This window comes from Saccopteryx bilineata, chromosome 6 (assembly GCF_036850765.1).
Source record: "Saccopteryx bilineata isolate mSacBil1 chromosome 6, mSacBil1_pri_phased_curated, whole genome shotgun sequence".
Lineage (NCBI taxonomy): Eukaryota > Metazoa > Chordata > Mammalia > Chiroptera > Emballonuridae > Saccopteryx > Saccopteryx bilineata.
The window spans coordinates 128,319,780-128,336,372 of NC_089495.1; the positions used below are offsets into that span (position 1 = coordinate 128,319,780).

General features: G+C 50.4%; 1 protein-coding gene and 1 long non-coding RNA gene across 4 annotated transcripts in view; one reads left to right on the forward strand and one right to left on the reverse strand.

Moving 5' to 3' along the window:
- Nucleotides 1-204: 204 nt before the first annotated feature.
- On the forward strand, nt 205-6,708 carry LOC136307965 (uncharacterized). Of its 2 annotated transcripts, XR_010726026.1 has the most exons (4): nt 205-399; nt 837-1,011; nt 5,742-6,143; nt 6,388-6,708. It is a non-coding gene; the product is annotated as an uncharacterized lncRNA (long non-coding RNA). The 2 variants fall into 2 exon arrangements; XR_010726025.1 differs by having other exon boundaries at nt 205-1,011.
- The window catches only part of CCDC57 (coiled-coil domain containing 57), a 122,338-nt gene continuing 107,626 nt past the window's right edge, over nt 1,882-16,593 (reverse strand). For both annotated transcript variants that reach the window (XM_066235019.1, XM_066235020.1), the window contains one exon: nt 1,882-2,291. In XM_066235019.1, coding sequence (XP_066091116.1) covers nt 2,089-2,291 — 203 coding nt within the window. In that variant the 3' untranslated portion in view covers nt 1,882-2,088. The remainder of the gene's footprint in view (nt 2,292-16,593) is intronic.

Sequence of the window (16,593 nt, forward strand, 5' to 3'; positions counted from 1 at the left end):
TGAGGCCTCCGCAGACCCCTGGACGGTCGGACGCACGAGCCCTCGCCGGGCCGCGCGGAGCCGGTCGGGGGCGTGGCTTGTTCCGCAGCCGCGGCCAATCGGGGACCGGGGGCGTGCGCTCTGGTCCAATGGCGGAACGCGAGTGGGCGTTGCTAGGCGATAGGGTGATAGGCGGGTCTGGTCGCTGAGAGGGACGCCGCGGGCGAGCGCGGTCATTGACCCGGCCGAGGGAGCCCCGGGCGGGGTTACTGCCGGTCACCGTGGTTCTTCCTACTCAAGCCGTCCCACTTCGCGAGGTCGGCGCGGGAATCCGGGAACCCCTTTGGGACTAGTCAGTGGCTTAGCAGGCGCATCCTTGCCTCCCCGGAGCTAGCCACAGGAAGGAGGCGCGGCCCTCTGGTGAGCAGGATCTGCACCGACACCTCTTGGTGATTCGAACAAAGGAACCTCCCTGGGCAGAGGCACTCCCGCGCGCACATGGCCACTCGCACCCACACGCGCACGCGCACACGCGGAGGCTCAGCCCTGTGCTCACTGGCGCGCCCTCACTTGTAATTATGCTCAAACGGTTACCGAACTTACAGCTTCTGCTCCGCTGCACACAGACTCCCGCTCAGTGGAAGGAAAGGCAGGACAAGGAAAAGGGACAGAGGGCTCTGAGGTCCGACAGCCGAATTGCTGTCCTGAACAACCTGGGTTTTTGTTTCTCTTCTGATGTATGAGTTTTTCAGATACCCGGTGCCCCGAGCCAGAAGCAGCTGCGCGAGTCAGAGACGCTCACGGTGTCTGACATGCTTCTACGGAAAGTGACTAGGTATCTGAATTCACTTTTTAAGCTAAAGGAAGTCACACGGCCACGCCTCACTAGAAGGGGACGCTGGAAATAGTAGAGCTCCGAGAACTCCGCCCCTGGGAGAGCTGCGCTAGGACGAGCACTGCTACCCCTGAGGGGAGGCTACCAGACGCCCGTGAGTTAAAGGGAGCTGAATGAAGCTATCATTGATGCACAGGGTGAGGCAGGAACTATTGAGCGCCCCTGGGACCTGGGTGTGTGATCCAGGGCTCCGCATCAGGCAGCTCCCTGTTCCAGAGCTGCCATGTGCTCCCACACCTATGAGCCAGACAGGTAGAAGACACTGAAACCACAAAAGCCACATGATGTGCTCTGATCACACAGTAGGGAGTGTGGGTGCAGCCTTACCCCATCACTCTCCCACACTCCTTCTGTCCTAGTGAAAGGGAAAGACTCAGTGCCTGCCCAGGCTGCTTGAGGGCACGTTACCCCCACTTAGGGTGGGGACTGCCAGTCTCCATCCCTCAGCAGTGCTGCAGGTGAGAGCCCTCTGGCAAATGCCAGAGAAGAAAAGAGCTGAGCGCCCAGGGCCACCTCTCCAACGTTGCCTCCCAGGACAGATGACTGTGGTTGGCTACTGACTTAGCACAGAGCATCCCAAGTGTCAGGACCTGTGGTTATGATTTTGGGACATGTCTTTCTGGTGGGGATTGTGGGTGTGGTTTTGTAGCACTCAGAGTATGTAGCTCAGTTTTACAAGTGTTTCTCATTTTGGCAGGTCACTTCCATCCCATGAGCACCCTGGCATGCAGGACACAGCAGGGGCCCTATCTGGGCATGTGGGGGTCACCCAGCTCCACGGTTCTCACTATGGAAGGTTCCTCTCCTGCATGTTGCTGCTCTCTAGGGGAACACTTGCTTTGCAGGTGGGCATCCTGATTTTGCTCTCCCTGCCTGGGCAGCGGCAACATGCAGGTGGGTGGCTGTGGGTGGTGATAAGGCAGCTAACTGGTGATGTCCTGAGGCCTTTTCCCAAGTAGGGTAGATAAACAACTCCCAGGCCAGCAGGAGAGGGAGGCATAGCTTTAATGAGTTCTGTACTGGGCCTGTGAGGCACCCTGGTAGTACTGGGGAGCCTGCACTGCAGCGCACAATCCCCCCATTTGTGCACACATACACACACATACCCCTGCTGTGGCGATGACAGCACCAGTGCTAACCACCAACCGAGGAGAGGGAGAGAAGGTTGGGGGAAAGGGGGAGCAGTGAGGGGAGGAGGCGAACAGCCAAGGAAGTCAGTCCTTGAAGTTGTAGTTCCAGATCTTAGGGGGCCGCTGGCAGCCTTTGGGTTTTGCAGAGTGAGCCCTGGAGGGTCTGGCAGGCTTGGCTTTGGTCTGGGCTTCCACCTTCATCCCTTTTATGGCAAAGGCCGCCCATGTCTCGATGGGGCTTCCCTCAAGGTGTCGTGGGCTATGGGCTGCTGGAAGTGCTGTGCGCTCTACCAGGGAAAAAGAAACAAGAGAAAGGCCTGTTAATTAAGGCAGGACGCCTTAGGCTTTGAAAGCAGGAACCAGAGACTCTGTACCTGGTTCTCTTCACAGGAGCCCATGCAGGCCCTGCCATGGTGGCTGCTCAGTGGCAGCAAGGTCCCGCCCTGATGTCCTGGCACAGGGGGTGTGGGCATGTTCTCTCCTGATGCTCCGCAGGCCTGGGCCTGCCTCTCCACTGGGCACTCAGGACATCTGGCCCTGAACACTCCATCTCCTGTCATAACCATTTCGTAATGGGTCCCATGGGGTAGGGAGTGCCTAGGTTAATGGTTGACTCAGGGCATTTACCAGGCTGTCAGTCAACCTCCCCCTGCCTGCTGACCATGCTCCCTGGGCACTTCCAACTCCCCGGCAGCCTCAAATTTTATCCTTTGAACTTCTCTACTTCCAAGATTTTAAAAATGAAGCATGTGTTTCTTGTGTACAATAAGGATGTTATTAAGAAGCAATTGTAAAAAAAAAAAAAAAAAAAAAAAAAAAAAAAAAAAAAAAGAAGCAATTGTGAGCTGCAAGCTCAGGATGGCTCTCCCTCTTGGGGCCAGAAGGCCAGGCAGGGCTGAGACACTGGTGATGCCCTGTCTGCACAGTGTCACCTGGTGGGGCCACCCAGGACATGGCCACTTGTGGCACAGGAGGGACCTGAGGATGAGGAAGGGTCAGCAAGCTGGGTTGGCGAGGCAGGGGGCTGTGGAAGGCGTACACAGGGAGGCATGCGGTGGCCTGTAGGCACCATAAGCTGAGGTCTGTCAGCCATGCCCAAGTCCCTGGCCCCCACTTTGGGCCCTTCTTTCATCTTGCGTTTCCCTGTAGCCTGCCCAGGCTTGCACACCCATGGCCTCCCTTGTGTGACATCAAACCCAGTCTTCTTGCTGCCTGACCTCTGAGTGCCTGGTCCTAGAGGGGCGAGGATGTGGGTCCCTGGAGGAACTCTCCGTTCCCCAGCCCCAGACTAACTCCTCCTCCACACACAGACACTTCTACCCCTCTCTTGACAACTAAACATGCAGGCCCTGATCTTGGTCAGCTCCTTCCTGCCACCCAGCACTGACCTCTGCTAGCTTGGTTTCCTTTTGGGAGGAATCCCAGTGGGGAAGGGCAGGATCAGGATCCTGCCACTGTGACACTGGGGAACCCTCCCCACAACATGAGGGGCTGGCCCTCCCAGAGATTCCAAGAGCCTGACCTCAGTTTGTCCTGAGAGCTGCTGCCTGGAGAAAAGGAGGCTTAGGGGAAAGGCTGGCCTAGGGCCTGGGTGCCAGTGGATAAAGTGAAGCTTAGTGGAATGGCTGGCCCAGGGCCCTCTGCTTGCGGCTCAGCTTCCTGTGATGCTGGCTGAGGGTAAAGGGGCTCTGAGTAAAAGGAGAGGAGAGATGATGGTCTCAGATTTCTGCTCCTCTCCTGAAGAGGTGGCCGGATCCTCCAGGGCAGGGCAGTGCTGGCTTAGGCACGAGGCTGGCTGTGTCAGGCCCACTCACCCCCAGCACACTCTTGTGACTGCCATGCAGTCTCCCACCTGAGTGACCTGAGCTTGCCCCTGCTCAGACCAGTCACTGGTTGTGGAAACTCAGCCCCCACTGCAATCTGCCTTTTCCTTCTCACCTGACCTGTTCTGCCAGCCCAGCCTAGGTTTCTCTTCCACAGGGGCTCTGAACTGGCCTCGGGGAGAGTGTCCCTGCACAGGGGTTCCTCCTGCTTCCTCCCTGGGCTGCTGCTGGCCCCAACACCAAAGCCTCCAGCTCACAGCCCCTCCCAGGTGCAGCACCTGCCTTGTGAGACAGGATGAGTCTCACAGACATGTGTGGGTATGGAGATGGCCAGTGTCCTGTCTGGGTCACTGGCCCCAGCTCCCTGGTGGCTCGGAATTGTTCAGCCCTGTCCATGTCACCCTTCCAGCTGCCTGGGCTTTTGAGGGCTATCGGAAGGCTGGGACACCAGACCCATGCCTGCCCTGGCTCTCTAGAGCCTTCTGTGGGGCTGAGGCAGGGCTCAAGTCCCATTTGTCTTGGGCTCAGGGGACACAGCCTCCTCAGCCAGTCCTGTCTCTCCTGCCCTCCCCTCTGTGGGGTAATGGCCTGCGTGTGCTGATGGCCATTTATTCCTGCTGAGGCCTGCTTCCATGGGAGCCCACACGCCCCAAGTTTAATACCCCAGGTTCCCTCACCCTCAACCCCCATTTCCCTCCCAAAATTTCCATTGATTTTGAAAGAGTGGGGAAGGGGGAGAGAGAGAGAAGTATCAATTAATTTCACTCAGTTGTTCCATTTAGTTGTGCACTCATTGGTCACTTTTCCTATGTGCTCTGACCGGGGGTCAAACCTGTGACCTGTGGTGTGCACAGTAAGTCCTTTATTCACTGAACCACTGGGCCAGAGCTGAATCCCTATTTTGATTAGCAGATGCATAAAGATCTAAGTCTAAAAACTAAATAAACAAGAAAAATTCATGAAAGATACATTTTCAAAAGGGGCCCATGGGGGCTGCACTCCAGGGTCAGCTAGGCCGGCGCTGGCTCTAGGGCCTGCGGCATCTGCAGGACCCTCGTGGAGTAGGGTTGCCCATCCTCACGCCCTGGCCCAGTGCACTGGTAGGTCACAAGGCCATGTTGCTCTCTGTTCCTCTTGGCGGGAGGACAGCTGTCAGTGAGGCAATGCTCTCCTTTTGCACAGAATGGTGGCCACTTGGGAGGGCTGCCCCATTGGCCACATGCACACAGCTGCCCACCCTGCTCAAGGTGCTGTGATCTGCGAGCTTGGCCAGAGGCTCCTCACACCAGGCAAAGCCCCAGAAATTGCTCTCTGGAAGTCTGGCTATGACCCATTGGTGCCCTGGTAAGGGGAGCGAGAAGGGCTGGTCAGGCTGGCAGCAGGTACAGGGATGATGCAGACTCCAGCAGAGCTCTAGGCCACCTCTCAGCTGATGACAGGCTGGTGGCTCTCTGCAGCGTGCCTCTGCTCCCTGTTCAATTTCAGCCCAGGTGGGAAGCGGAGCAGCTGTCCTCCCTCATGTACACTGGGCCCTGGGATGCAGGCTTGCAAGGAGAAGAGGAGGCCACCTGGGGATATGCTGTCCAGAGGATTGCACTCTGTGCACACACCTGCTAGGACCTTGCCCTGCTGCAGGGGCTGCATGACCCTGCCCACCAGTACTCTTAAGAGGCAAAGTGCAGTAGCCTCAACCCAAAGCCGCAGCGCCAGTAGAGAAAAATGGGCTAACAGAGATAGACAGATGCATCCCAGTGACTCCAAGATGTGGCCCTCTTCTGGGCTCCTCATGGCAAAGGCGTCCCTTGGGAGGCAAAGCTGCTCAGCTTCCCCATCACTCGCGGAGTGGGGCTCAGGGAGGCGTCAGAAATGAATCGCACAAGCAGATCTGATGAACCCACGCTTCTTCCCTCACAGCTCGGGCTGCACCTGTCATCTCCCTCCTGGCTTGGCTGGAATGCAAGCCTGCAAGGAGTTGCCTTCCAGAAGGCCCTCTGCTCACAAGGCCTGGGTGGCACCTCCTAGGCCTCCAGCTGCTGCTCAGCTCCCAGCCAAGCCACCTATGGGTTGGCCCCCAGGCTGATGCCCCATGGAGAGGCCAGCAGATGGCAGGGCTGCCAGGAAGGATGGGGTGCCTGTCTGCAGGTGTGAGACCAACACCCTGAAGGGGGAAGGGAGCCTGGTACCAGGTCTTGGTGGAGATGGATGCCTCGGGCTCCTCAGCAGCCTCATCAGCACTTCATGCTCCCATCATCACCTGGGCCCACAGTCCTAGAGAAGATGTCCACCTGGGTCTTGGTGCAGCGCACACCCCAGACTGTAAGTGAGGGGGGTTGCAATGGGGTGGGGAGTGACTACCCTCTTGCCTCCAATGGATTCTTCCAAAGCAGACTCTTCTGCAGAAGGGGGTTGGCCCTTGGACCTGGGGCCACAGCATGGACACTTGGTAGGGTCACTGTATCTCAGGAATGGGAGTTCACTTCAGAAAAACCATGGTGTTCCTAGGGAAGGAAACTTTAGTGGCCGTGGCTCCATCCCTCCATCCTCTGGTTTCTGTCCATAGGTTTGGGAGCAGAGAGCCATTTCCATGCTGTGCATCAGCAGCCGGAGGTCAGCCTGCTGGTCTAGTGAGCTCCCTTGTGCAAAGCACATGGAGAAACAAGTGGCCAAGACCAGTCAACATGTGGCTGGTACAAAGAATGGCCTCAGGCCTGGCCTGTGGTGGCTCAGTGGATAAAGCAGTGACCTGGAACGCTGAGGTCGCCTGTTCGAAACCCTGGGCTTACCTGGTCAAGGCGCATGTGGGAGTGGATGCTTCCTGCTCCTCCCACCTTCTCTCTCTCTCTCTCTCTCTATCTCTCTCTCTCTCCTTTCTAAAATGAATAAAAACAACAACAACAAAGAATGGCCTCAGTAGTTCCCTGGTAAGTATCCTGTGGGAACAGCAGAGGGGACAGGCCTGCAAAGGCTTGAACATCTGACCTATGCCGCCCCTTGGACTAGGCACCCCTTCTCTGGGTGATGGGGCTTTTCTGCCTGTCCAAAGGGTTCCCTCAGCTCCCATGTGAACCAGGGAGGTTCAGCCCTGGCAGTAGAGTGAACCATGAATTCCACACTTTGGCAGCAGCATCCACTGAAAGTTTAAAGCCACATTATGAATTTCCAGGTGGGCATTCCTTCTTCACTTGTGCATGAAGTCTGCAGCATCAAGGTATAACTGGTGTGTGGTGGTGTCAGAGCATGCCTATTCGATGCTTCAGTCCCAGGACGCCTAGCACCAGAGGGCACGCAGGGCTCAGAGAGCACCTGCTATCCTTCCTGAGTCACTTCCCAGCCATAGCCCCACACCACAATGCCCACGTGAAGGCTGGATGGCACACCGTGAGGAGGCCAGAGGGCAGGGCGCAGATAAGCCATGCTTATAAATAACCCTCCACATCCTCATGTAAAATTGTTGTGCATACCTCTACACACCTGCTGGGCCATGAGCTCCCTAAATAAGCAGGTACAAATTCTGCTTCTAGATAAGGATCCACATTGCAAACTCCCATTGAGGAAGTGCTTAAGTCAGAAGAGAGAATCCCACAGACGCGAGAAATGTGAGAAAAAGGAAATTAGAGCCGCTGACAAGGAGAGGGTGTAGAGAACAGGCCCTGTGACGGGCGATGTGGGAGCCAGTCTGGGAAGGTGTGGGGCTCTGTGGACGTGGCACATCGGGAAAACATCAGGTAAAACAGCACAGAGAAACTGGCCTTCTCTGGAAAAAAGCCGGAATATAGACAATGAAGCAGAAAGAAGGTAAATGAATGGGAAAGAAATAATACAGGAGAATGACATGTAGTAGATAAGAACTCAATACATATAAATATTAAGCTTACAAAAAAATTCTCATATTGGATTTTAAAAAGAGAAAACAAGATCCAACAAGATGTGTGAAAGATCCATTTAAAACAAAAGACACGGCCCTGGCTGGATGGCTCAATGGTAGAGCATTGGCCTGGTGTGTGGACATCCCAGGTTCAATTACCGGTCAGGGTACACAGGAGAAGGACCCATCTGTTTTCCACCCCTTCTCTCGCTCTCTCCCCCTCCTGCAGCCATGGCACCATTTGAGTGAGTTGGCCCCGGGTGCTGTGGATGGCTCCATGGCCTCTGCCTCAGGTGCTAAGAAGAGCTCAGTTGCTGCCTGACCTGTGGTGGCGCAGTGGATAAAGCGTCAACCTGGAAATGCTGAGGTTGCCGGTTCGAAACCTGGGCTTGCCTGGTCAAGGCACATATGGGAGTTGATGCTTCCAGCTCCTCCCCCACCTTCTCTCTCTGTCTCTCTCTCTCCCTTTCTCTCTCCTCTCTAAAATGAATAAATAAAATTAAAAAAAAAAAAAGTTAAAAAAAAAAAAAAAAAAAGAAGAGCTCAGTTGCTGACCAACAGAGCAACACCCGAGGTAGGCAGAACATCACTCCCTAGTGGGCTTGCTGGGTGGATCCTGGTCAGGGTGCATGCAGAAGTCTGTCTCTGCCTCCCCTCCTCTCACTGAATAAAATAAATAAATAAATAAAAGACACATAAACACTGAAAATAAAAAAAGAGAATTAGCCCTGACCATATAGCTTGTTGGTCAGAGCATCATCCTGATTCCCGGTGCAATTCCTGGTGAGGGCACATAGAAGAACAAATTGATTTTCCTGTCTCTCCCTCTCTCTCCATTCCTCTCTCTAAAATCAATAAATATTTTTAAAAAAAATAGAATCAGGCAAAAAGTGCCATAATAAAGACATAACTTCAACTCTCAGCAGAAGTTTCTGACACCTGTGAGAGTGCAGGTCATCCCATAAGCTGTAGAAGCTCTGAGCTGCCCCTCTCAGAGATGTCAGATGATCAGGCAAAAAAAAAAAAAAAGATACCTTATGATGTCTCGGAGGCAGATGATCACCTTATCTTCCAGCAGACATGACCCTGCCATGTCAGTCACAAAGTAAGTCTCAGTCCACTCTACACAGAATGAAGAAAGTTAGAAGCCCCTACCAACCTCAAACCTCTTCTGCTTTGAAACAGCACAAGATATCCCTGAGTAATGGTCATGTTGTAGAGGAAGCCATAAAGGGGTTAGGGATGTGCGGTGCTCAATTTGTAGGACATGAATGAGACACTCACCAGGAGACACCTTTCCAACCAGGAGACCACCTCACTTCCAACCCCAGAAGCTGGAAAGAATGTTACAGAACAAGAAATAAAGGCAGATTTCAGTGAAATGGAAACCTCAAGAAAACAGAGTTGAACCTAGACTGCTGCCTGATGAGATTAATAAGACTGATCCAAAAAGAGGGAGAGGGGCAAGTAAATGGGGTGGGGAGTCAATACGGCCTAGATGATGAAAAATTACAAAACCAGCACCAAAAAACAGCATTTCAAGTGTCCAAGAGCTATTAAGGAACTGAAACAATAACCATGCACTTCCCAAGAGTACCCAGCCTAGGTGGCTTCACAGGTGCTGCTATGGAATTTTCAAAGCAACCAAAATGGCCAGGAACAATCCATTTCTATGTTATTAAAATGTTTCAGAAAAGTAGAAAAAGAGTGAAAGCTGCCCAGCTCATTCTATCCCCAAAAGCAGGTAAGGACAATACAAGAAACATCGCCAGCCTGCTAAATTGTACAAACACAGCTGCAGAGACTACATAGAAACATTAGCAAATCAAATCAGACTGGTATTAAAAGTACACTATTATCAAGTACAGTTTATCCCACTCATGCAAGCCTGGGTCAACCTCAGAACACCAACCACAGAACTTCACCCACATTAATCAACAAAAAAGTGAGAAAAGTATGTTCATCTTAATGCAAAGAAAATGTGATAAGGTTTAACAGCTATTCATGTGATGACTCAGGAACATATGGGGTATTATTTTTGCCGTGGTGAAGGCACACAGCAGTGCATCTCTACTTAGTGGGAAAACTACCTTATTCCCTTCCAAGCCAGGGAATGAGATAGCTGTCCACTGTGAGCTCCTGGTCACCGTGGTCCTCGTGACCCCAGCCAATGGTATGAGCAAAGGACATAGGACTGGAAAGGAAGAAGCACAGTTATTATGTGAAGACAAAAAAGGATCCAAGACAACCCATTAGCACTAAAGCGGAGGCTCAGCAAGGTAAGGGACAGATGGCATGCCACATCTGTACTTGACTTTCTAGGAGAGGGACACTCATGGATAGCAAGACCCAACTCTGCCTGCCTGCCTGCATCCTACATGAGGGTTGCCTGGCACACAGCCAGGCCCCTTTGTCACAGAGTCTGTGGCTGCTTCTGGTGCTTCAGCCTCCAGCTCCCAGTGTCCTTCTCGCAGCAGAGGACGCAGCCACTGCTCCTGCACAACATATGTGAAGTCTGCAGCACTGTCAGGTCAGCCGACAGCCTATCTTTATCAGCGGTTCTGTATTCAAATAGGCTTCCTGCAGACAGTACAGAGCTGAGCCTGGCCTTTTTCTCCCACAGGCTTTTAAAAAAATATTTAAGTAAAAAAATACCAAGGCTTTGTTTTCTTATAAAGTTAGCCCAACTTGATAGCTAAATAGAAAGGACGGACACCGTTCTTGTGAGAGAACAAGATTTGCCTGCTGCAGATTGTACCCATTATGCACCTGACCTGTGGTGGTGCAGTGGATAAAGCGTCGACCTGGAAATGCTGAGGTTGCCGGTTCGAAACCCTGGGCTTGCCTGGTCAAGGCACATATGGGAGTTGATGCTTCCAGCTCCTCCCCCCCCCCTTCTCTCTCTGTCTCTCCTCTCTCTCTGTCTCCTTCTCCTCTCTCTCTAAAAAAAAAAAATGTACCCATTACGCCAAAGAATGAGTAACATGAAAGGGGTGAGGCTGTCATTGTCTCAGCGTCACAGCAATAATTTGGAAAACAAAACTTAATTTGTGCTGGACATGCCCACAGGGAAGGAACAGGAGGACTTTAAATACATCAGTCATTACTGCACACTATAAACAGCTCCATCAAGTTCTCCCCATCTGAAGTGTGCCCACCCATGGGGACCCATAGAGCTGCCAGGCAGTTCAGCACTGCCCCTGCCATTCCCCATTGGCTTTTTTTTTTTTTTTAATTTATTGATTTTTAAAGAGAGGAAAAGGAAGAGAGAAACATTGATTTGTTGTTCCATTTAGTTATGCATTATTGGTTCATTCCTGTGTGTGCCCTGACTGGGGATTGAACCTGCAATCTTGCTGTATTGGGATGATGCTCTAACCAACGTTGGGCTTCAAGCCAGTGACCTTTGGGCTCAAGCCGGCAACCATGGGATCATGTTGATGATCTCATGCTCAAGCTGGCGACCTTGGGGTCTCGAATCTGGATCCTCAACATCATAGGTCAACACTCTATCCACTGCACCAGCACTGGTCAGGCCCCCTCAAACATTGGTTTTGTTTTTGTATTTTTCTGAAGTGAGAAGGAGGGAGGCAGAGAGACACACTGCCACATGCACCCGACCAGGATCCACCCGGCATGTCCACCAGGGGGCGATGCTCTGCCCATCTGGGGCGTTGCTCCAATGCTACCTGAGCCATTCTAGCATCTGAGGTGGAGGCCATGGAGCCATCCTCAGCACCCGGGCCAACTTTGCTCCAGTAGAGCCTTGGCTGCAGGAGGGAAAGAGAGGGACAGAGAGAAAGGAGAGGAGGAAGGGTGGAGAAGCAAATGGGTGCTTCTCCTGTGTGCCCTGGCCGGGAATCGAATCCAGGACTTCCACACCCGTGGCTGACGCTCTACTGCTGAGCCAACAGGCCAGGGCCACATGGCTGATTTTAAATGATCATTCTTGCTGGATTGTCTTCACTTCCTACTTCAAAATAATGTTACACAACTTCACATAAGAGTGTACCCCCTCACACCATTCACGTCACACAGGTTACTTCTGCATATATCACAAACTCTGTAACACACTGTTATTATGTGTGCTTTAAACAGTCCGTTATCTTCTAAAGGAGAACGTTTGTCTTGGCTGTTTTCCCACTGACTTGCTGTTCCACCCTCTGGGTCACTTGCTTGGTGTCATTCTCCTGCAGTCTGAGGAAGACCCTTTGAGATTGTCTTGTAGGGCAGGTCTGTTGGTGAAGAAATCTGTCTGTAAGGTGTGTCTACTTGTAAGGTATTTTGCCTTAATTTTTGAAAAATGTCTTTGCTACATGTAGACTTCTATTTGACAGTTTTCTTTGCTGTTGACACTTTGAAGGCAACAAGCCTTTGTCTTCCAGCCTGAGCTGTTCCTGAAGAGAAGTCTGTCGTGGTTTTCATCCACATTCTTCTCTACATAATGCGCCTTTTCCTATTATTTGGCTGCTTTTAAGGTTTTTTTCTTTACCACTGATTTTCAGAAATGTGATCCTGAGGTTCTCTGGGTTGCACGCACATGTCTATACTGCTGTGTGGGGCAAACTTCTTGGGGTTGTGAGTTGAATTTTCATCAAATTTAGAGAAAAAAAAACCCAGCCATCATTTCTTCAGATGCTTTCCTGTCCCTTTTCTCTTCTCCTTTTCTGTTGACTGGTGGACACTCCCAGGTCACCATGCATGTTTTCCTTTCACCATTATCTCCTTTCTGTGTGTCATTCTGGAGAGACTTTGTTGCCGTGTCTCCAAGTTCACTGCTCTTTCTTCTACCATGTTTATTCTGCTGTTATTCCTGTCTCATACATTTCCTTTGACAAATACTGTACTTTTAGTCTCTAGAAGTTGCTTTCTTTCTTTCTTTTTTTCTTTTTTTTGACAGAGATAGAGTCAGAGAGAGGGGCAGATAGGGACAGAGAGACAGGAAGGGAGAGAGATGAGAAGCATCTTAGTTATTAATTGATTGCTTTTTCATATGTACCTTGACCAGGGGTGGGGGTGGGGGTGGCTACAGCAAAGTGAGTGATCCCTTGCTCAAGCCAGTGACCTTGGGCTCAGCCAATAACCTTGGGCTCAGCCAGTGACCTTGGGCTTCAAGCCAGTGACCTTTGGGCTCAAGCCAGTGACCCAGCGCTCAAGTCGGTGAGCCCACGCTCAAGTCAACAACCTTGAGGTTTTGAACCTGGGTCCTCCACGTACCTGTCTGACACTCTATCCACTGTGCCACCATCTGGTCAGGCTCTAGAAGTTTCTTTTAAAATGTTTTCATTATGTATGATGTTTTACTATTTAAATACAGTTATAACAATTCTTTTAATGTCTTGTCTGCTGTTCCCTTGTTTCTGTCCTTTCTGGGCCTCTTCCTATTGCTGGTTTTCCCCTTGGATCCAGGACACACTTTTCTGCTTCTTCACATGTCTTGTCATTTTTTTTAAAGATTTTATTTATTTTTATTTAAGAGAGGAGAGAGAGAGAAGGGGGGAGGAGCAGCAAGCATCAACTCCCATATGTGCCTTGACCAGGCAAGCCCAGGGTTTTGAACCGGCAACCTCAGCATTCTAAGTCGACGCTTTTTCCACTGTGCCACCACAGGTCAGGCTGTCTTGTCATTTTTAATTGGATGCCAGTCATTGTAAATGCTGTTAAAATTTTCTTGTCACATTTTGGTGTTGGTCTTTGTTTTGGTACTGGGTAGATTCCTTGTTTGGGTAATTTCAAACACTGTTTTTAAGCTTTTTTCTTATATACATAAATTTTTATTAATTTTAATGGGGTGACATCAATAAATCAGGGTACATATATTCAAAGAAAACATGTCCATCAATTATGTTATCTTGTCGATCAATTATGTTGCATACCCATCACCCAAAATCAGATTGTCCTCCGTCACCTTCTATCTAGTTTTCTTTGTGCCCCTCCCCCTCCCCCTCTCCCTCCTTCCCTCACCCCATAACCACCACACTCTTGTCCATGCCTCTTAGTCTCATTTTTATGTCCCACCAATGTATGGAATCATGCAGTTCTTATTTTTTTCTGATTTATTTATTTCACTCTGTATAACGTTATCAAGGTCCCACCATTTTGTTGTAGATGATCCGATGTCATCATTTCTTATGGCTGAGTAGTATGCCATAGTGTGTATATGTGCCACATCTTCTTTATCCAGTCATATATATATATATATATATATATATATATATATATTTTTTTTTTTTTTTTTTTTTTTTTTTTTTACAGTGATTAAAGCCTTTAAGCAAACTCTTGGCCAATACAACAAGAATCCATAAAAGAGTAATGTCCTTAACATGTTCACCAAGTCCAAGTTGGCACCAACACCATTCCAAATTCCTGCGAATGCAACCCAACCCCAGTTCAGTCCATTAGGAGCTATCACAAGGAGCAGAAGTCCAGAAGAAGTCCACATCCAGGAAAAGTCCGCATGGCACTGGAATTGTCATGATTCTATACTTTGCAGCTCACATCCAAGTCCCAATGACTGCTGCTTCTAGCTGGTAATGATTCAGGTAGACTGGAAAAGCCATCTGCAGCATGTGTGGAGATGGAGCGTTTGTTCTCTGCCTGGAGAGATGAGACCAGGTTGCTTTTCCCTGGAGCTCTGCGACTGTGGCTTGGTGAAAAGAATCTTGGGACACACTAAGCAGTCTCAGTGTGGCTTCTTCAGTGTTCCTTGGTTGAAGAGTCCTCTTAGTTTAGTCCAAAGTTGGTTTTCCCAGATGATAGTTCTTAAAATTAGTTTGTAATCCACTTTGGTTCTGGGAGGTGGGAGTTGGTACGTCCACCTACTCCAACGCCATCTTGTCTTCCCTGTTTTTAAGCTTTTATAGGTAATTCTGGGTGAGCCATCACTCCAGAGACCACTGACCCCACCACTGGTGTCTCCAGCGAATGGAGGTCATCCCTGGGAACTCATCACTCTGACTGGATAGAGCTTGGCTATCTCCCCACTGAGTGAGACTCTGGGAATAATTCTGCTTAGAATTTGTCTCTCTTTTGCCTGGATCTGTGGAGTTTTACTTATACTTCCATCGGCTCATATACTGTAAAGACTCAAGAGAACCCCTGTGTGGATTTTTGGAGCTGTCTTCAGCAGAGTTCTCCCCTTTTTGGACTTGTTCCTGCAACTGCCAGCCCCTGCTGCCCCTCAAACTCTAATTCCTGTTTCCTCAACTTGCTAAGGGTGCCGAGCTGTTTGATGTTCCCTCCCTGAGCCTGAGGCAGAAATCTTAGGAGGCCTCACTGTTTTTTTTTTCAAGGATCACAGCCCTGCGCTGCCGACAGCCAATGCCTGAAAACAGGGGCTCTATATCCTTTTGTCCAGTCCTCTATTTGTTTATGGAGGAATGTTAAAGTCTGGTCCTTATCTCAGGCTGTCCAGAGCAGAAGGGACCAGTAGCCATGCTGTTACCAGAATAAACACCACTAAAGAGGAAACTGATTTGGCCACTTCTTAAAGTATTTGCTTTGTTTTGAAAGTTATTTCAACACAGGTTTTTCCCTAAGTGGCAGTAGTTGCTTCACTGTAACAACTTCAAGAAAAGAGCTAACAAAGGTCTACTTGACCATCTGTTTCTTGAAACCTTTAGGATAATCTGCTCTTCTTAAAAAAGTCTTAGGTGGTGGCAACTGGTACAGGCAAGAAGTGAGTGGGGGCCACTCCTCCAGTTTAGGGCCCTGGCTGATACCACCTTTGACCAGAAGACTGGTTTCTCAGGCTCCTTTAGCAGAAGTTACTAGAGGCTATGCACCAGTGTCACAAGAATGACAAGGCTGAGTGCAACTTTAGGCAAACACTCTGGCCAAGAGGGTCTGTGGGAGGAGCTGGGGCTCCATATGAGTATGAGAGCCCTACAGGAAGAATTCTTCATGATGAAGCTCCCTGGTTCTAACTGCCCTCCCTGGTCATCTTCCTTTTCCTTCTATAAATACTCCTGTGTATGAGCACACAGGCAAGACCATGTGTGTGGACTGCCATGTCTATATGCACTGGGTTACAACAGTTTCTTTGCCCCTGAATAAATCTGTTTTGGGGACGAAACACCTAGTCGAAATTATTTTTCAGTCCACAGCAGTTTCCCGGGTGTAACCTGGCTGTCTCATCCAGTCCCTTCCTGAGTGCAGGGACAACAGAGATAAGAGGACAGAGGGAAATGTAGTGATGAGAGGGGTGGGACTCTTTCACCAGGGCCCCACACAGCTGTGGTCACAATGCTTAACAAGACCATCTTCTAGGTGGGCGATTTCCATGACATCTGCTTCATGAGTTCGCTGTGACAGTGAGCATGTATGCCAAGTCACCACATCCCTAGTCTGTAAGCCCTGCCTGGGGTTTGTATCATTATGTTTCTGGTGCAGAGGACGGCCTGAACCTGGTTCATGGGGGCCTCCTTCCCTGTGGTGTGGGTTGGCCATGGCTGAGTCATACAAGGCCCTCTTCGGCCTGCCCGTGCCCCCATGGCGCAGGAGCCTTGCACAGACTCCCAGGCCAGCAGAAAGTTCTCTGGTTAGCACACAGAGGTAAGGATGCAGATGGAACTCCCTCTTCTCCGTTGAATTTTATAAACCTAATAAAAGCATCTTTATCAGATGGAAGGACAGATGTAACAGTCCAGGTATATGTACAGTAGAGTTACACCCATCTTCTGAGGTCACCAGTCCTGGGTGCCTCCCACCTTTTCTTTGTCATCATGAACAATGGCTCCTCTTCAACTGTCATTCAAGCACAGTACAGGGGCAGCTGAGCCCCGGCTTCATGAGAAACACAGTAGCACCTGTGGGGAGGACCAACAGCAATAGTCCTAGTCTCAAGGATACATGGACAAGGTGACTCAAAGGTCCTGTGTTCAGAGTATGTTTGTATGTTCT